Source organism: Pungitius pungitius, chromosome 15, assembly GCF_949316345.1.
Source record: "Pungitius pungitius chromosome 15, fPunPun2.1, whole genome shotgun sequence".
In the NCBI taxonomy this organism is placed as follows: domain Eukaryota; kingdom Metazoa; phylum Chordata; class Actinopteri; order Perciformes; family Gasterosteidae; genus Pungitius; species Pungitius pungitius.
This window is the reverse complement of record NC_084914.1, coordinates 16,913,244-16,935,128: the sequence shown is the minus strand read 5'-3', so window position 1 is coordinate 16,935,128 and position 21,885 is coordinate 16,913,244. Positions and strand designations below refer to the sequence as shown.

General features: G+C 42.7%; 1 protein-coding gene across 4 annotated transcripts in view; it reads left to right on the top strand.

The window, feature by feature from the left end:
- The window catches only part of astn1 (astrotactin 1), a 302,720-nt gene that overhangs the window by 36,791 nt on the left and 244,044 nt on the right, over nt 1-21,885 (top strand). For all 4 annotated transcript variants that reach the window (XM_037457170.2, XM_037457168.2, XM_037457167.2 and 1 more), the window contains exon 2: nt 18,472-18,653. In XM_037457170.2, coding sequence (XP_037313067.2) covers nt 18,472-18,653 — 182 coding nt within the window. The remainder of the gene's footprint in view (nt 1-18,471; nt 18,654-21,885) is intronic.

The window sequence follows — 21,885 nt, the reverse complement described above, 5'->3', positions numbered from 1 at the left end:
ATGCACAGCCCGAGTGCTCTCTCTTAAAATATCTAATATCAGCGAGGGTAACCGTGTCAGTGCATCACACCTGTCTGGCTATTCACTCCACTCCTTCGTGTTGTCATTGCATGCTTTTAGAAATCGCCTGTACGGGGCTGCGCTTCTCTCATTTCCAGCCTGACAACCTCATCTGTGTCGCCGCTTCCAAAAGCGCCACAGCCCGCCTGAATGCACCAGGACTCACTGTTTGAATATGAGCCGCCCCAAAAATGAGAAATCTTTTCTCTTTTTTTTTTACCCCTGTCAGAACCCTCTCAATGAAACTGTTGTGTATTCTTGTGGGCACTGTAACCGATCCGCCATCAAAGAGATGAGGAGAAGTAATAAAAAAAAAGTCCTGCTGAGGGCTCGTGCAGAGCTTCAATCAAAAATACTGGATGCTTGTTGACATGCAGGGTGTGGAGGTCCCCACAGAACTTTTTCCAACAGCAGCTTTTTATTTTACCTGACCTATTTTTTTTCCTCCACCCTTTTCTCCATCCAAGCGGGGAGCTCGCAGTTTTTGAAAGGCGTACTGCCCCTACATTAGGTTCCGCTAGGTTGTGTTTGATCAATAAACCGGAAGTCATAGCACGGACGGTGATAAGTTGATTGTTGTTTCTCCTCCGTGTCTCAGATAAGCTATGGTACGTTGGAGGTCTACCACCGATGCTACTTTACCAGCCTCACCTGGCAGTCAGAATGCTATAGTGGGATTAGAAAATTGGGGTGGTAATGGTAGGAAAAACCTGTGGTGACCATGGGGTGAGTGGGGAGCACAGTTGTCCCAGTGTTACTTTTGGCAGTCTTAGTCTTTAGACAAAAATGCATGTCAGTTTTAGTCACATTTAATAGCCACATTAAACTCCTTTTCTTCCTTTCTCAGGCCCAGGGACCCCCTGTGTTGTGTCTACAACTGCATAATAGTCTAGCTTATAGAACTTAGGTTGTCCATTAGATATCCCTCCTAGGATTGGTCTATGGGCCAAAATGGGTTCTAAAATTTGACGGAGGGGCCGGGCCAGGAACAAATGGATGAAGTGTTTATGTGAGCTAATATAAATGGCTTTTGACAAGTAGCAAAGCATTTATTTGCAATGAAATTTAACACATTTGAAAAGGTGTAAACCTCCAGGGAACCAGGGACCTAAACGCAACACTTGTTGTCCCCCCCCTGTGTAATCTCTGCCAGCATTTCAACTCAGGCCGCAGTTGGGAGAATGGGGGGATGCTACAGAGTTAAAGGAAACGTAGGGTCCACACATGTAAACGGGAGCCAACATTTAGACGCACAATAATACAACTTGGAAGGACCTAAAATGTTTGTTGCCAAAACAAAAGAAGGAATTTGTATTTTTGCAATTGGATTGATTAGATGGCATGTGTTCATAATGTAAGTCACCTAAGCATAATCTTCTTTCTTTGTGACATGATGAAGAATGATCCGTTATTCAGGCAGCGCAGAGGTGCTTGTGCTACTTGGTGTGCATGCCAAATTGTCTTTAGTAGTAGCCAATGTGACTAAAGTAGCACGGTCGCTTTAACCTTCCTTCCTTTTTCTCTATTAAACTTTGTACTACGTCTCAAACGGGACTCTCTTGAATGTGTTTGTCGAATGAATGGACAGGTAAATTGGCAGAGTATGCGACTCTCAAATATACTTAAGCGGAATTGTTATGGTAATAGAGGGAAATAATGGCAAAAGAAAGTGCCATTGCTCATTTAGCACACAAGGAAAAAGACAACTGTTTACCACATTGTGTTTGCAAGGCCGTGAAAAAAAATAGGGAGGACAACAGAATGCATGAAGGATGAACAGCAGTTGGGAGCTGATCAAACGAGCATGTGAGTGCAATGAGGATTAAGACATTTAACCGCCAACAACACACGTTCCTCTTAAGCTGTTTTTCATACGCGTGGCTCGGCGGTAACAACAAACGGCTTCACCGAAGAGACATAGCAGAAATCGTAAATGCTATTTGTCTCAGAGTAGCAACTGGCTTTGCTGTTTATTTGGTTGGTTGCACCACGAATGTTGAACTGAGTCAACGTTGGCGCTGAGACCACCGCAGACGAGAGACGGCTCCGTTAATCTCATTGAACGTGGAAGAGGCACTCTGATCCGCACTACAGGTGGATGCAGTGCTTCTTTGTTCTTGGAACAAAAGAAGGGGGCAATATTATCCACTCTCCAAGGCGTGGTTTTAATCTATGGCGACATGAAGTAGCAGAAATCTTTGTTAATGGGGAAACGTGTTTCCATGTTGCCACAGAGAGTTAAAGCGTCAGTTCACACAAATGATGAAGACCCATTGGTGATCGCAACATTGAACCACATTTCTTTGCAAAATAAAACTGTCCTGTGTACTTGGAAGCTACAACCTTCTATGAAATCTACAATCTTACCCCAGCCCTAGAACATATACCGCTTTTCATCTTGGTGTAAGTAACACATATTATAGACTATAGTTTTTACAATACGATTTGGACAGCAGGTATACGGATCATTAAGCATTGATTGTAAACAATTTCAAAGATGTTGAAGTGTTGCAAAATGGTCCGTGTTCCTGGACGCGTAGGAATGAAAAGAAGCCTTTGCTGCAGATTTGGCAGTCCCGGATTCATTTAGTTAGTTTTAGTCTCCTTACACGGCGATGCATCCTGCCTCGGTACGGAAACCTGTCCAAACAGTTTTCGTCACTGACTCTTGACTGACAGCCAAATGAGGTCAGTCTTGTTGAGTGTTGATAAGCTACGCGCTTCATTTGTTTTGACCTTAGACAGCCCCACCCTCCCCTCCCACTTTGCTGCGTGTTCCATACATAATCTTTCAACATAACATTTTAAAAGAACTTTACAAATTATCATTTGCCGGCTGGCTCGGGTTAATACGTGAAGTGCTTTGGGTGGCTTGTTAAGAAAGGAGCGACTTTGATCGATTGCGCTGTTTCCTGCTCTTATTCATGTAGAAAATTGGCAAGACTGAACGAAGTACACCTTTAAAATGAACCCATGAAGTGTTCCGCTGGGATGCAGGAGAGTATACGTATCTGAATGACTTTTCCTGCTTTTGTTAAAACTAGCACGGTCTTCATTTTTACTTTTCCATTCCTCACTCATCACCTCAGGGGCTCAAACATTGAAAAAAGGGCAACCCAGGCTGTGTCGGTAGCAGACTAAAGAGTACCTGTCTGCTTTTCAAAAATCTTTCCCGGGCTTCTTTTTTCTTTTGTTTCACCAGGTGTTTAATTAATGTACCTCAGGACCATCAAAATGCTGTGGATGTTGAAGAAATTGCCACATATTTTTTCCCACTTGTAACAGTCTTTATATGTCGGGATTTCCTCTCAGTGTAGTGTAGAGGTGTAGCGGTTCTCCTCTCTTTTGCGTTGTGTAGTTACACCACCAGGACACGAGTCACGCTTGGCTCCAATCGACCGTTTATTTTAAGCCGTTAGACACCCTGGCGAACATACAGGAGTTAGCGTCTTCACAGGAACACCTTGTGGCATTACATTTCTTAGCTTTCAAACAAAATAAACAACGTAAGCTAACTGAATTAGCAATTTACCTAGCGAGCTTGCTAGAGACCAACTTTTAAGATACACGGGGCCACACCCACGTTCGCAGGGGCCCACTAGAGGGCGCCCATGTGACACCCGGTCATGATCCGTAGCGATGACAAGTGGAATCCTACATCCCCTTACTGAGGCATACAAAAGGAAAGGCTTGAGGCTCGCACAATCCACCTTGGTGTAGTAGGCTGAGATTTATCATCTGAAATACTTAATTTAAAGCTATGAACAAACTACAATATCAGCAAAGTGTTTCCCAGATGGGAGATAAAATGTTACTAGTGCTTAAGCTTAGCCTTTTGCTAACTTTGGTTGTCATTGCTGCTGCTCCTTTATTAGAAAGGATGAAGATATGGCCCGCTGTTGGGGTAATCGTCTGTAACCACTGTCGCATGGTGATACTAACCAGATGGAACTAACAGGTTTATTAGCAGACAGCTGGCATCCAAGCTAGGTTGCTGATGCTAACAAGTTCGCCTGTTTCAATTGAAGGAAATGGTCTGAACAGAGTTGTAGCGTTTTGGGGGACAGCAATGTTCTTTCCTCATTTAGCAGATAATTTGACCTCTGAACAAAATCCACAACTCGGTACCTCTACGCTGGTCTTACTCCTCCTGGCCTCCTCATCACATCCACCTCCTACTCCACCGCTGTCTTGCTCTTCTAATCCTTTTACACAAGCTGTAATATTAAAGCCCCCCCGCCTTTAGTTTTTCTCGTTTCCCTCCTCACTCTAACTTGAAGCTATGACTGAGATAAGAGAGGTAAGTTAGGGCAGTTTCCCCTGACACCGCATGAGGATGTGAGCAGAATAGCCTCACACCCATCCACACACACACACACCTCTCTCTGCTGCTGTTAAATCCCAGTACAAGCACACAGCTCCATGGCCATATGGTTCTCCCCCCTACTTCCCTCCCCCCTTTCCCACTGGGCAAACAGGCTTTGGGAAAAAAACTGCATCTCATAGCGCTGTTTGGTCGCTTCCCTTTGAACAAATCTGTCGGCGAGCGTCTGAATATCATCACGGTCCATGCTGAAATATAAAATAGAAGCGCACCTAGGAGAATTCGGTTTCTGTGTTCTGTCACTCTGTGTGCTATATGCGCTTATAATAAGACCCAATGTCTGCAGGCCTAAAGCAACAAGCACGATGTTGTGAAAAATGCACTTGTCTCGCTATACTAAATGTCAAAGTGGGGGCTGGACTAGAGGAGCTCGCACTATTAGGCCTAAGTCAAATTCATTTTGTTTGAGTATTGCCACTTATCTCGTAACAGAAAGCATACAAATGAAGACAAAGAGTGAGTTGCAGGCCAGATGTTGGTAAATATAAGTGTTGGTGTTTTGTTATTCAAGCAGTTAAAACACACAGGTAATATAGTTTTGGATGGGTTGTGCTTCAAATAGGCAAGTTTTTCATGTAACTTGTCAAGGGCTTTACTTCGCTTAAGAGAGGGTGGTCTTCCTACATTTTTTTTTTGTTAAAACAAAAAAAGAAATATTATTTAGATTTTCTGAAGGTTTACAGATTTTTGCTACAGTGGCAAAGAATAATAATATGTTGATTGTATCCCCCACCTTGCTAAATATATAAACCTCAAACTTTACTTTGGAAAAAAAAAAAAAGTCAGTCACTATTGCAATTTTCATAGACGCGAAGATAGTTTCACCTTTTAAGTTGATTTACTAAAAGTAATGAGCTTTTGCACAATATTCTAATTTTTCGAGTTTCACCTGTATTTGTCCACCATCACCAAGATTTGGCCACAATATTAAGTCAGGCCATGGGTATATTTATTTCTTCATGTGTTCAATGGACTCGACATTCCAAGTCCAAATGCATGTTGATACTTTGAGCAGTATGCGGGGCATATAAGAAAGAAATCATCTAATCTCCTTTTTTAAAAATGTATTATCTTTTCGAGGAAGAAGCACAGTGGACTGCATGCTGATTCCAAATGCAGCAAGATTCATAATTTCGCATGCAGGGTACCAGAGCCTCCTACCAGCACCTCGTCAGACTGGTTCCTAGGATTGGCTGAGCATCGCCTCAGTATAAGAGGGAACAACATGAGCCATATAAATCCTTGCCTGCGTCTGACCGCTTGATAGCAGGTGATCTGCACACGTTGAAATGAAACTGATTAACTACTAACTTAACCGTCGGAATGTATGTTTGCACATACATGGAACATGGTCTTTGGTTACACATTGTTCTCAGATATACAAATAGAAACAGAAATATAAAAAATATGAAGACAAAATAGAACACAAAAACTAAGCATAAACATTTACTGATATGTACAATATAAATATGTAGTGCAGATGAAGGTGTCAGGTTAAATGTTCATCAGAGTGACAGCCTGTGGAAAGAAACTGTTCCTGTGTCCGGTGGTTTAACCTCCCATCTGTACGCAGACTCGTCACCGTCTCTGACTGTTGTGTCATCTGGGAACTTCAGGAGTTTAACAGACTGGTCCCCTGATGTGCAGTCCTTGGTGTAGAGGGAGAAGAGCAGTGGGGAGAGCACACATCCCTGTGGGGCGCCAGTGCTGATAGTCCAGGTGCTAGATATGATTTTCCCCAACCTTGCCTGCTGCGTCCTGTCAGTCAGAAAGTTTGAAATCCACTGACAGGTTGAGGCTGGAACGGTGAGCTTGAAGAGTTTGGGTTGAAGAACCTTCGGGATGATAGTGTTGAACGCTGCGTTGAAGTCCACAAACAGAACCCTTGCATATGTCCCTGGAGAATCAAGGTGTTGCAGCAGATAGTGTAGTCCCATGTTGACCACTGACCTGTTTGCACAGTAGGCAAACTGCAGGGGGTCCAGCAGGGGCCCTGTAATGTCCTTCAGATGGATCAACACCACCACCATAAAGACTATTACCTTAACCCTTACACACAAGAATAAATCGACGTCTTTTTTTTTTTAAACTAAATAATCCGAAGTAACCAAGTAGTAGATAAGGAACAGGCTCACAGTCAATAGAATCTAAGTGACGTGAGAGGATGATGACATTGCACTTGCAGAAACCAAGCACAAGCCCCTATCCCTGTCCAATCCCTGTCTGTGTTTGGATGTAGTATGGCAGAGGACACATCTTCACTTGGCTATTTCATCAGTCATCTATCAATATTCACTATATTTCTGTACATGGTCATAGTCTGAAATAATTTTGTGTCTTGTTGAGGAAATTCTCAAATATGAAAGCTGGGGTATTGCATTGTGGGCCACGTTCTAGCCTCCCGTCTGTGTTGATGGTTTTCTTGATCCACTCAAGCTTGGTTTCCATGGTGATATTGACATTACGCTCTCCTTGTCGCGCATGCAAACAGGAAAGGCAGGAGGGATATAAGATTCATATACATAGACTGTGTATTGCAAATAAGGCCTGGACCAATTCCTCCGATCATGGCATGCCAATAGTATTTGTCTTTCCTGGTACTTTTAGGATGAATTGCATACCATCTAGAATACATCCACATTATTGCTCTGGTTTAGTTGGAGGACAGGCTTGAAGGACGTCCTTCTATGCGGTCGCGTTTGAATAATGATCTGGAAATTAGCACCCCATCTCTGCCGCCACGCTCGTCCACCCCATCCCCCCCCCGACGTCTGCCTCGAGGATGTCGCGTTCCCCCTAATAGTCGTTCATTACTGCTAAGTTGGGGGAATTGTTGAGAATCAACAATGCCAAAGTAATTTGTGCTTATCGCCGTGCCCTCCGGTGACCGCGCAGTGTGCCGATGGTTATCTAGTGTATGGAGAGAGGACGCACTTGTGGAATAACAAGCTCTGTGAGGGCCGACTCAGAAGCAGGCTTTATTTTGTGGTGGGGATTTAGTAGGGCTGCCAGTAACGCGTTACTCTAATCTGAACACCTTTTTCAGTAACGAGTAATCTAACGTGTTACTATGTCCAAACCAGTAATCAGATTACTCTGCCCCCTCGTACCCGCACGGCGTGAGAGGGGGCAGCGGTGGTTCTTGTGCACAGACTACAACGACTATTTTACGCTTCGGCGAATTTGAGTGTGCGCTTCCTTGGTTTAGCTCAGCTGTCTCAGTTTTTCTGTTAGCGGGCTAAAGCCGCGGAACTTCAGAGAGCGATGTGCGTAGAGATGAAGACTTTTTTAACAGCTCGGGGCTGGTCGGCCAGCAGAGATGTTCATGCGGACCTGCTCCGTTTTCTGGCGAAGGTAGCCAGAGTTTCGAGACACACGCACTTCAATCAGTGCACACGCCACATGTGTTAAACCGTCTTGGCCACTGTACGTTAGTTACTAAGCAACAGAGAACGCGCAAGCACACGTGACAGGTGGAGACGTTTGATAGACTGCTCCGTGCAAATGAAGGATGTGGCAACACAGAGCAGGTGTAGGAAAACCAACTGGTCATGAAACCAAAAAAATATAGACTGTTCAATAAGAAGTGGGGGTCCAGTTGAGAATGGTCAATTGTAGGACAGTTAAGGGGCTCTCTTTTGTTGGGACAAGCAATTTCCCAGTGGAAACAAAGGACCATGAAGTCTCCGTTGGCCATGTGTCACGAGGGCATCCCCAGTTCTTCACAACCACAAATGGAGGACGTTATTGTCAGGAAACGGGTGCTGGTGCAAGGAGGCAGGACTCAAATGCTGGGTCTTCCAACCAAGTGCTCTTTATTCTTTAACAAAACAGGACGACGTGCAACATAGACAATGACGCGACGAGGGACAACAGGCACACAGGGCTTAAATACACAAGGGAGGTGCAGGTGATTGGACACAGGTGGGAACACTCAGGCAATCACAGGACAGGAGGTGAAGCTCACCCAGAGACACGAGACAAGAAACTACAAAATAAAACTGGAAGAGGACCCAAACCGTGACAGTTATATGCCAATGATGTTTATTAAAGTTCTCCCAAGCCTTAAAGTGCAGGTGCTCACAGGTACCAAAGCATGGACAAATAAACAATAAAACACCTTCGATGTACAAAATAATAATCTTGCAGACTAGCTCAGACTTCCGTCAGCGTACTCGGCACATATTGCCTTCACTGCCACCAGGCGTAGCCCACCACTCTTGATCGCTCCATTAGGTGAGACTTATATACACCTGGGTCCCACCAATTCTGAGCACATAATCCCATGTGGATAATAACGACCATGAACATGTGATAATTATGCAGACAAGGTATTACCAGATCCCATACCCCATTTCCCTCTGTTAACAGATTTTAAAATAACAGTACACTTTCACAAGTAACTTTAACAATAATTAGGAAGCAAACATCAATAACTCCACACAATTTACCCCCTCTTTTCCCACCACACTTGGTTTCTCCCACTGCCCATGATGCAACAGCACAGGTATAAAAAACACTGATAAACGTCCTTTCCAATCTTTTACTCAAAGTCAAGATGGCCGGCACAATGTCTGCTGACGTCAGGGGAGAAGGGGTAACCAGGGGTCACAGAGAACGAACTGTAGCTCTGTGACACCATGTCAAAAGCATTGTGAGTAAACAAAGACATCAAAGTGTTTCGTTTAGGTCCCTGGTTCTCATGAAGTCGGTGGAGCTTTACACCCTTGCAAATTTGATAAATTGCCTTACAAATAAATGCTTTGCTACTTGTTAAAAGCCAAATCTTTTCATGTAATGATTTTTCACATGTCATTTATATTAGCTCATACACTTCATCCATTTGTTCCTGGCCCGGCCCCTCTGACTTCAATGTAATCAAAACGACTAACATGCATTTTCATTTAGAGAATAAATAGCTGCCAAACATTGAAAGACTGAATTCAGTTTATTTCTGTCCAACTAGACTTTTATGTTAGACATAGAAGTCAAAAAACAAGACACCGGATTATTTTTTGGTTGGGCTTTCATAATAAAGACAAATAATTGTGAGCATGATTAACTCAAAATATAAAAGATGAGTCATGTTTTTATCTAAATGGACTTTTTAAAAATAGCGTTATACCTGTTTAAGGGGCACATAATCCCGAACACTTAATACTTAATAATGGCGTAAAAACCAACTGAACAGATATTTCATAATTTCTTAGTTCTTCTTTTAAGGCTAATTAAGTAATTTGCTCTTTAATGCTGTCAGAAGTCAGTTTGTTCGTATTCGGTTAGCAGTGTTTTTGGTGGAAACTCTTCATCTAAGAGCACGTAGTAAACCCTCGGAACGGGCTTCACATTATATGGGAGACCAATTAAAAAAACCTGGATGGAAGATTGCATCGAGTTGCAACAGCTTGTAGAACAGGGCACTGACGTCAGGACTCCGGCCTCCACTCTCAGTTTCTTCTCCGCAAAAAGATCTCATCACCGGGACAATCTGATTCCAAACTGCATGGATGGATGCCTCTAAAAGGGAACATTTAAATGTTGTACTTAATATATCAATGTTTTGGAAATTGAGCCTAGTGACATCGTTAGCACCTAGCTGTACAGCTGTACGAGGACACCAGGAATCCTTTGTCAATCAATCAGGACCATAAGAAAGAAATGACCTTTTTTAAAATAATTTAGCTGCTTGGGATTGATGCTGCGTCCATTTAGTGGGAACTCCTTAAACAAGATTGTTCGCACCAGCGGTTAGAAGAGCTACGCCAATAATGCGGCCAAATCTCACATTACTTTGATGCATTTGAATGCGGGTAGGTGGCTGCTCGCTCTTCTTCCCCCCCTTCCTTCCTACGTCTGTGCCGGGTGGTGCTGCTCATGGTCTTGTGCACCATGGCGCTCTCATGGCATACTAGCCCCAAGGAGTGCACAGCAAGCGATAGACCATTTCATTTTTTTTCCCTGTCACACTATGGCACATAATTTGCATTTAAGTTAAAACCAGTCAAGACTCTTCAAATGTGTAACCACGGAGGGGAACTCCGTCTTCACTGCATCGGTCATTTTCAGGGCCAAATTATACTCTCACAATTATAACAGAAAAACACACGCGTGCAAACACCCACTGCTGTGTAAGTGTTAGGGTTTGTAAACAAATTCTAATTTGTATTAGGGATAACGCTGTTTCCCTGCATGCAAGTATTTTCCTCTGCCGGTAATCAGCCTAATGGGGTCTCTGAAGGAGAAGGTGGTGTCCGCTCACACCGGGGGGGGAGCCAAGCCCTCCACCAGGACTGCACGGTGAGATTATGTGTGTGTGTACAACGTGCACACCAAATATTAATGATGCCCGCTCTTACCATGAATAGTTTAAGCCAGGTAAGTGCTTCCCTAGATGGAACACAGAGTAAGGGCAGCCATTTCCATACGAAACATCAGTTAGCTAAATACTTTAAGAAGGAAGCCGGGGGGAGGAAGAAAAGAAAAGCTCTTCAGCAGGCCTAACGCAGCCTGAATTGCTATGCTAATATTAGCATGCTAGCGTTAGTCAACAAGTGGATTATTGCCGCCAGAAAAAGTTGTTGTAGTTTAAATCAGCACCGAGTGAAACTTATCAGTGTGATGAACCAATCGCCGTGGCCAATATAAACGCATTTAACGTAATTTAGTTTACTTCCGGTGTGCGTTGACCGGTGTCCCCTGAAACCGCCACGTGCTGCAGTCAGTTAGATCAGAGAGTCCGAGGCGGTAGCTGAAGATAAAAAGGCATGAAAAACAGTGCTTTAAGTGGTCAGTTTGCCATTCAATCGCATATATAAACAGTTTATGTTGACAGCCCTAATATAAATGTTTATATACAGTGTAGTTGAGTTGGGCGGGTTGGATGTATGTCTGCTGATACATGTGTGCGCATATAGGGACATATGCGCACAAGTGTTGTAGCGAAATTGCCGTGCATGGAAATAATAAAATAATCATTCCACACTTTTTCAGGGGGGCAGGGGATAATTTCTCTATATGTATTGTGATGTCACGAAAGTCTACACCACTCACAGGTGTTCAGTTCAAGGAGTGCATGGACACCAGGTTAACTATAAACAAGGATTTTATTACAGTTCTGGGGAATTAACAAAATACCAGTCCTGAGCCAAAAATGTCTCAGGTTGCTTTTTCCGCCGTCAAACTTAAACAAACCCTCTTCTTGGGGTGAAATCATAATTCCGGTTTCCGCAGCACTCTAATACAGATGCGCACTTGACCACCGAAGACGAGATTTCCTTTGAGGCGGATGCTGGAAGCGGGAAGAAGTGCTGCTCGGTCCAGAAGGTATGTTTCAGCCAACGTTACATGATACAATGTTACCGCTCACTGGCACCGTTCTATTTAGCAAACTTACTCATCCATTTCCCATATTGTTCATCTATCTTTTCAGTTTTGAAAGCTAACATTAGCTGTTAACATTTAAGCTAGCTTGACCATCACGTGTGGAACCCTCTAGAATAAATGTAACGTTAAACATAACAATAGCAAACTCTATATGTTTATTAGCAGGTGCAATTATATTATTGTTATTATCTTTCAGCGCCACTCTTGAATTCAGTAAGAATGTTTTTTTTTTTGCATTTTATTGCTTGCTTATTGTTTGTCTTATGGTGTTATCTATGGTGCAGAGAAACGTGACTGTCCAAGAAGCGACCTCATCAGGGAACAAGTCAAAATAATAATATTCCTGTTTATCCGTTTAACAATATAGTATCTTTAACTTTCACTGTACTTAACATGCAATGTCACGTTTCATTCAGAGCTATTACATTTGATGATAACCCGAAACATGTATTAAGTAACAATGGTTAAACAACCGTGGCCGCCTAACACATGTGACCCGTTATTAATTATCGTGACTGCCTGACGCGCGTGCACTGAACGCACCGCATTACGGAATTCATGGTATGGGTTATATGCAGTTTAAGTGATTGCTTTTGTTTTTTCTTTTGTAGTTTTGCAGAACAAATGTAAATGGAAGCCTTGGTCTGCAACAAGTCACTCCAGCAGTAAGTTCATCATAATCATGGGGTGACCAAAGTAACACATGCACCCCTTGTCAATTGTTTTCAAAAATTATACAATAATGTGTGTTTCAGAGTACAGATGTTACTGGGAAGCGAACAGTAGTCCTCCGTGGCCTTCCTGTCATCTTCGGAGAAGAGAACACAGACTTCTTCAATACATGCTTTGTAAGTAAGACTTTAGTCAAAATTATTTAATTCCACACCACAGGATGTCCATCTAATGTATTCCCTCCGTTGATCTTTTGGTATAAGTTACTTATCTTCCAATCGGTGCTGCTATACTTTATTTGGATTCACTGATCATTTATGCAGGATCAAGGCCGTTTAGTATCTACTGTCTTTCTCTACTTGAAGAAGCATATGTTTTTACTTGATTATCTAATAAAATCCAAATCCATCTTCCTAGCTGTGTTTCTTCAATGCTCCGATTGATGGTTTTTGTGGAGCCTAAATTGGCACAAATATAACTTGTGTCTTCTACCATAGAAATGATGGTCGGGTAGTACCAGCCAACCAGACGGGGGTGACGTTACCGTAAACCAATTGCATCAGTGCTGGCAAACGTTAAAAGACTTTTCTCTCTTTGCTGTCAGGTGTCATTTCAGCGCGCACCAAAGGCGACCCGCCACCACCACTGACACCTCCGGAAATTGGAGCTACTTATTCTCTACCACCATCACCAGTGTCTGGACTCCCGAAGGGGGGGATATAGCTCGGCTCAGCATCCCGGCCCTTGTTCTATCCTACGGCAGGGTGGAGTCCAAGCCCCAAACACATTGCAATGCCAATATTTATGCATGTTATAATAAAGCAGTGTTCAAACTTCAACAAGTCTCTCTGGATTGACATGCAATTGTGGTTTTAATGCTGTCGGGACATGTCGCACGCCTCTATAGGGATCCCGATGGTGATTTGTGAAGACGTGCTGGCTCTTCTCACTCACTGGACCTTGAATCCACAACTACTGCCATCATTTTGGAAGGAACAATGATAAATTACCTTCAAAATCTGCCACATCCCATGTGCCTACTATCCTTTGCAACTGAGGAACACCTTTGAGTTTGTTGAAAGAGTCCTTCTCTCTCTTGGACCAAAATCCCTCAAACCCAAACTACAATCACTCAAAAACCTACTTCATGATGTGCATGGTCTGTGACATGCTCAGTTAGACCCTTGCTCTTTACTATGTTTTTTTACAATGTTGTTCAGTTGACTATTGCATTTGTTTATCTGATCGTTCCACACCATAGTCCAAATTTGTGGGTAATATATTTAATATATATATATTAGCACTATGTATTCGGATGGTGCCCATATGGGCCAGAGCCGGGTCATCACTAACACTGCTCTCATCATGAACCCAGATATAAATGCTTAAAAACTTAAATACTGCAAACACAACTTTAACTGTCTTATTACTAGTAAAATAAAAACTACTATAAAAGCGTGTCCAAAAATAGTTCGTACAGTGTAAAAACTTTTCAGTAAAAATAAATTATATAAAAAGGAAAACAACACATCAAATAGCATTAGCAGATCGCCCTAATTCTAGAAATAGAAATTCCCATCAGGACAGACTCGGTCCGAATTGACAAACATTTATTACACTGTATAATATTGCAATCTTTTGCGATTGGACTCCATCCTAAAGCGGGATAATCAAGGGGCCGTGATGCAGAGTTCTGCTTGGCCGAATCCCCTCCTGCAGTCCAGACACTGGTGGTGAAGAAGGGAGTTGATGAAAACCCAGAACGAGTGAAGAATGCCTTATAGCTGCTGGAGGTGCCTGGGGTGGAGGAGGGTCGCATCCGGTTTCGCGCTGAAATGACACCTGACAGCAGCACAGAGAGAACCCCTTAAAAGGTTTGACAGCAACTATGTGATTGGTTTAGAGCCACAGCGCCGCTCTGTTGGTTGTGTACCTGTAGGTGCAGCCAATTTCCGCTGATTGGATAATAAAGGGAGTCTTCCTTCTAGGACTACCGCTTAAGCTCCATTTCTACAAGCAGATCTAGAAATCGAAGCAGAGCTTGTTTAATCATGCTCATAACTAGGCTTGATTAGCCTCTGTTTACAACATCAGAGCCCTGGCTACAGTAAGCCGTAAACTACTTAAAAATATTCCAAACACAACTTTAGAGGGTGTAGTAAGAGTAAGAATATATTTCATGCAGATTTGTCAAGAAGCGATAAAGTGGTGGAATGACGCAAATTGTCCGATCTGATCTCAACTTGAATGAAGTTGAAAAAAAAATGAAGAATCTGTCTTTCACAAAAGCCTTCTTTAGAGTAGTTTATCCTTGTGCCATCAAATTGAAACTACAAGTGTACTGTGTACAAACTGGGCTATCACAAAGATCTGTTTTTATCCTACGTCCTAAGCTTTATGGGATTTATAAGGCAGGTTTATGACATTTTTTGAGGCGAATCTCAAAATTCAAATTCTTTTTGTGTGTAATTTTGTGTAACATATAGACTGCTTGTCACACATTATAACACACACAGGGGTTCCCCTTCATCCAAACAAAAAAGAAATCTTACAAAACAAGTAATTCCAGAGTCATTAAACTTTTTATCATGGGTGTGCCATTTTCGGAGCAGAGGCCAAACAGAAGTAACAGAATATTGATAGTCTGTTTTTGTGGTATCTTTCAAATGCCATTAGGAGCACTAAAAGGAGAGGCAGAAAAATCTGTTTATTTTGTTGTAATGTCAGGATATTTTAAAAGTTCAAAACATTTAATCATGTTATAAACTTTAACATAAACTTTATAACTTTTCTCTTTGTTTCCGAAGCTTACAGATTCTAGTTCAGCTTACTTGAAAGTTTTAAGGTCATCAATTTCCTGATTCTTTTTTAGTAAGTTTAGTTTTTGGACTAGTAAAGCTTACTTAATGTAACTCAGGTCTTTAAGTTGTCGGAACTGACTATTTAACATAATTAATCATTTTTAGTTAATGTTTACTGCAGTTACATGAGTTGCCTACACTCAGTTATTTTCAGCATTAACAACTTAAAATGAATGAGCAACTTTACTTAGAAATTTTGAGGCAATCGGTTTCTTGCCTTTTTTAGGTAAAGACATTTTACAGTTTACATATACAGTATATATATATATATATATATATATATATGCTGTCAACATAAACGCGGCCGTGATTAATGCAACAAAGTATGTTGTCTTCCCGGTCCTTGTTATTCTCGTCCTGATTCTCATCTCCAATGCCAACACGAGTGCCTGAAATCACTGCTGGAGTCGCTCCGTTCTGGGCTGTTCTTTCCCTTCTCCTTTTGATCAGGCCTGGTCCTCATTATTATTTACAAGCCGTCATTTCTGCCTGCAACCATCGCCGCACGACAGAGCGAATGAAAAACCCAGTGCCACAGTACGGACTTTGATCAATTATGGACTTTTCGCTAATGGAGCGTGTCCCTTCAGCGCAGCCACACCACCCTTTTCCTTCTCGCCGTTGTGCTCGCCGCCGCCTCTCTGTTCAGTTCGTTGTGACATCTGTGTGTAAAAATGGGCTTTGAAAAACACAATGGCTTGTATACTAGCGGAGCTGGCACAATGTATTGTGGTAATGGATGTGTTCACTGCACTGGGTCATGTTAGCAATTAACGTGGTAGTCTATAGAATGGTCCAGGGGTACAAAGTACCCGCATAAATAGTGCAATAGACATCACCTGATTTGATCCTCGTTATTCGGGAGAGGGAATGATGGCTTGCAAAAGTGCAAACTATAGATCTGTCGTAATGAAATGAAATTTAAATACACTATAAAGAGTATACTATATAATACACATGCACAGGTGAGAGAATATAGCACATGTAATTCGGTATTTGAACAATGAATAGATAGCACATTGAACCGTTTGTTCTTGTTCCATCTCCAGAGTGAAAGAAGAGGGGCTGACTGTAATCCCCCATTTGAGAAGTGACCTGTCAAATAATAATGATGTTCTTTAAGAACTGAGCGCCAAGGAGACTATTGTCCAAACGAGTTCAAAATGCTTCTGCAACTTTAGTTTTGCCGTTGAAGAAGTGAATGGTGCTCGTTTCTTGTCCCAGATGCATTTGGTTGAGTGTATTTCTGTTTCATTCAACCACAATCCAAAAAATGTTGTCCAATTTTTATCCATACATGTCCTTTGGCATGCCATGACCAAATCATTGCTGACTGCAATACTGTCCAGCAATAAGTCCAGTGAAAACACATGGAGCCAGAAGCGTCATTCCGTTGCTGCAGCAGAACTATTTCTTTTGAACATGAGGTAAAATTCAGTGTGGAGAGTCCCGGCTGCACTTTCCCTGATCTCTGTTTAGATTTCTCTCTTCCCGTCAGCACTCTTGCCTCTCCTGGCTTACCAGCCTGGTGCATCCCCGCTACTCTTCACAACTTACATAACACAGAATTGCACACAAAGCTCCGTCATGCATTTCTAATGCCTTTCTATCTCTCCACTGTGTGTGTGTGTGTGCGTACGCTTGCATTACTAATATTTGAAACAGCGAGGAGTGCGGTGTCTGAGGAAGCCGAGGCGTGACACGCAACACAATGTTTCTGATGCTCGGCCGCTCCTGTGAAATCCCTGTTTACTCATCTCCATCTCCTGAGTTCCATCATTTCTTCTTGTATGTTCTTCCACACACACGGAGGAGCTCTTTCGTGATAGAGGGACTTCAGCCACATGTGTAAAACTCGCGTCCGGAGTGTGCACGGCCCGCTGGGTGACAGCCGCGCCGTCAGCGAACCGTCTGCCGTATCGCCAGCGCCGAACCTCCCCCGTCACCACCCGTTTCAAATTGTCTTTGCAATGTCCTACAATTCCTCCTATTGGATAGGCTCACATATGTCCTCCAAGGAAACATGAAAGCCTTCTCTGTTTGGAACCCTGTAATTCATTCTATTGGAGGACTATGCCAAAATCCTACTGAGAGATTTTGCAACCTGGGGATTCACAATATGTATTATTGAATGTTTGTTATGGAAGGCGTGGTGTGGTGTGTTTGGGACTTATGATTGTGCTGCTCTCACTAGAGATGTTCTTTTATTGCATTTTTTCCTTTGGCACAGCTGTCTGTCTGTATAGCTGTATCTAGTTGTTGAGTGCAACATCTGCAGCCTGGGAGCATTATGGATGTGGCTTTGGATTTCTCGGGTCCCCGGAGTGTTTCTTTGTTGGTGAAGGGTCAAGGTGAAGGTCAATGATGTTTGAATTTTCGTCTTCTTTAATGTTTGAGTCTGCTTTTGTATATGGCTGGCGGATGTATTTTTTTTTTTTACGGTGACATGTAAACCTATTGTATGTAACATATAAACTGAAATAAAATGATTGAAACAAAGAAGAAATCTGTCAAATATTTATCAGGAAAATAAAATAATATATAATAATAAAATGAATTCAGGAATCCAAAAATGTATCACCAAACTATGTCAGACGTACAAGGAATGTGACTTGGCGGTTGGCGCATAACAGCAGTTGGAATGAGTGATTAAAGCCTTGACACAGACATCAACAGTCTCATGTTGGTCATCTTGGTCTCTTAATTGGCTCAGCTAATCAAAATGTGACACATTAAAATAACCCCAAACGTCCCGAGGGGTATGAACTAAAACTAGGGCTCTAAAATCAATTTCAGAACACAACTGTGTTCCAGTGGGTTAGGATGGTATAAGTTACTACAATCAAAGTAAAGGTGACCTCGTTCTTGTCATGCTAATAATGATACATCTAAGATCTCAATAATCTAAATCTTTGACTACATATAGTCTCATTTCAGGATACCGATCGAAAGATAGTATCAAGTCATGTTGAACCACAACTATATTTTACATCGACTTGTCTTTCTGGTTATCTTTCCTTTGTCACGTCAGCTACTTATAATGAGCAAAGGTTGTGCCTCAGCAGCGATGAGCCTCTCACCCAGTCTTTGTTGACCTGTTGTCTCCTACAGAGATCTCTGGGAATTCTGAGGACATCCCTCTGGTGCGCTGGAGGCAGCAGTGGCTGGAGAACGGCACCCTGCTCTTCCATATCCACCACCAGGATGGCAGCCTGAGCCTCCCAGAGCCCACCGGGGACCCGGCCAATGACTCCACCAAGGAAGAGCTGCGCATCCTGCACATCTCTGTCATGGTAAGACTCAGCTCCCAAAAGTAGATGACTTTTTATTTTTTTAATGTTTATCTATTTTTAAGTAATTAGCGTTACAGTACAGCTTTACTCCATACCATGTTCCTCTTCAGGGGGGTTACTAATTCCAGAAATGAAACAAGAGAAACTGCGACGGACGTACATGAACAACGTAAAAGATGTACAATTCATCTGACAAAAATGATTCAAATACACACTCCTCATATGTGTCCATGATCATCTCCTGCTTGTCAGCAGAGAAAAAAAAGTTAAGTTAATAAAGTTTATTATTATTATTATTATTGAACCACAAACGAGGAAGAGCACCCAAACACAGACAAGGTTATTCACTAAAGCGTCTGCCACACATGTCTCACAGCGGTCACAGGTGCAACCATCACTCTACTGTATCTTAGAATGACTAAAGAAGTCAGTTGTTTGTTTCAATCGCAGAATGCAGATTTTCTCAGGCCCTCAATGATTCAAACCTTATCTGCTGGTTTGCACAGAAGAGGAAATGAATCCTTGGACCTCGCAGCTCTCCCCTCTCTTGCCTGAGGAAATGTGTGTATATATATGTATATATATATATATTAGATCTTAGATATGCCACACCTACTCCCAGTGCCCTTTTTCTCCCCATGTCCAATGACTTTACAACAGCACTTTGATGGATGATTCCTGTTATGCAGACGTTGAAAGCATAATATAGCCGCACATGCAAATGATTAGTCAGCTTGGCATTTTTTTCCCGGCAGCCAATGGGAGGCGCCGAGCCGGGCTCCATCATCCCCCACCATGCCCAGACCTTAACCTCAGTCACCTTGACGCGCATCGAGATCCTGCCCACACATGCTCCAACGTTCACAACGGCTTTTTCTGTAGAAACGACTTCCTGCTTCCCACCTCTTTGATTCAGTCGCCTCTCTTTCCGTGTTCCCGTGCCATCAACTCAGGGGCGGCGTCTCTGCGCTCCCTACTTTTCTCAACCCGCAAAAGAGCTGGTTGCGGCGCTGCCATGGGTGGTGTCTTGCATGAAAGTGCAGGCATGGAAGGATTAGCATGCAGATGAGAGCAGAACGTGACAACAGATGGGAGCGTGTTGCGCTGTGAATCTCGCCACACCAGCCGGAGTTTGCCTCCCTGCTGGAGGCCTCCGACCTATAAATCCAAAGCTTTGTCACTTGTTCCACTCCTGGTGGATTCAAAAGCACACAATAAAAAGAGGTGGGGTGCTGTATTTTTTATGCAAGAAACAGCAGGGAGGAAAGTTTTTCGGGTTTAGTTCACCCTGTCTGGGAGCACTGTCATCATTGTGCCCATCAGAGTAATTGTTGTGACATCAGTATTTAATCTGTGTCCTTTATGCCCATTATTTGATAGTGATTGTGGGGAGAGACATGCTGAGGCCCGGAAATCTTGACCTGGTTCTCACTGTGACAGTCTTCCTGCTGCTGAGTCTGAGCTCAAGGTGTTTCTGGTGAACCGGTATGGTTAAATCTGGATTAGCACATTATGAAGTGATATAGAAGAAGTATAAAGTGCAGCAGTATTGTAATCTCTTTTTTACATTACATTATATGTCATTTAGCTGACGCTTTTATCCAAAGCGACTTACAATAAGTGCATTTCAACCGTCAAATAAGCCATTTCCCAACTTGTTGTAGATAAGTGCCATTATAAGTACAATTTAAGTGCTACAATTTGTAAGTGTTTTAATCGAGGTTTAGTCTAAAGAGGTGTGTCTTGGGTTTTCGACTGAAGATGTAGAGGCTCTCTGCAGTCCTGATGTCATCAGAGAGCTCATTCCACCATCTGGGAGCAGGACAGCAATCCATTCACAGCATGGTACGTGAGCACTAATGCTTTGAACTGCTGGTGATCTTGTTTACCGGGGTACAGGGTACATCAGATCAGAAAACTAGTTCAAACATCCTAACGCTCCTCAGCAACCCAAATGAAACCTGGGCTTGAAACAATCTTAGGTCTGGACAATCCAGCTAAGGAGCAGAACGTTAAATCTGCTGCAGTTCATCGCCTGGCCACCATGCCCACCAAAAGACTGCTGATGTTTAATGGATGAGTTGGGAATCCAGCTTTTAGTCTCAAAGACAAGCCAGACTTATTATGGGCTTAAGCCTGTAGGTGGAATTGTGTTCAACAAGGTGCATCAGAGCCGTGGGTCTAGTCCTGCAGCCAGGTCATAACCTTTGCTGAGGACTACAAAAAGAGTACGTTATTAACCGATAAGTAAGTCATTTTCAGCAGTTGTAGTCTTTTTGAAGTGCACTGTTCGGAAGTTTGGAGTTTTCGCTCACGTCAGGTTGAAAGCTTTCCCTCGTGCGTGCACGCCCAACAAGATGACCACAAGGTCCTCCACCAGCCGCTCATCCATAACAGATGGCTGCCCTTGTGTATGCTTTCCACCAACTTCAACTTAGACACCGGCAGTTCAAACACACATGCTTCATTTACAACAAAGTAAAAAAAACAAATCTTGGACCATCAGACAAAGGCAGTGAAAAGCCCCGCACTCTTGGAACAGCATGTGTTGCACAAGGCTCCCCCGGCTCATCCGTAGTGACTCTTAAGCTCCAGTGTATCATCTTGTTTCACAAATGTCCCCCTTTTCATTTTCAAAATTGTAATCAGCTGTTGTTATTTTTCCATGACGGCCTCAACGGATCAATCCAATCATCCCATCCAGTACGGAAGCATTTGAACAAAGCCAAGTCAATTACATCATATTAATCACTAATAGGGGTTTTAAGCTAAGGGGTTGAATTTGTTTCTTTGATGGATCTCTTTAAGCTCAGAGGCCATAAAGCAAGCTTATTAATTTCTTCAAGCACCAAAACACTGATTTCAATCAAAAAAGTTAACAAACTGAGTGATAAAATGAAACAAAACAATATCATTTGAACCGTAGAGGCACCGTTATAAGTTGTGTGCATTAGAGGTTTTGAAGGTTCAAGTCTGCTGTGGGTGAGCACTGTGAAGCAAAGGGTCTACCAGGGTCCACTGGACCCACAAGGCAACGAGCTGATAACAATGTCAGCAAGTATTGCCGGGTCGCTCCCTTTTGTTTAATCCGCTTCGTGCCCTCTGGCATTGGAACCTCAGCAGACGCACTGTGGTGCACAGAGAAGATTAACCTTAAACTCACTCATTTGAAGTAATAAATTGCAGACTCTCATATTTCCTACTGTCTCTTAAACAATAAAAAAACAAAAAA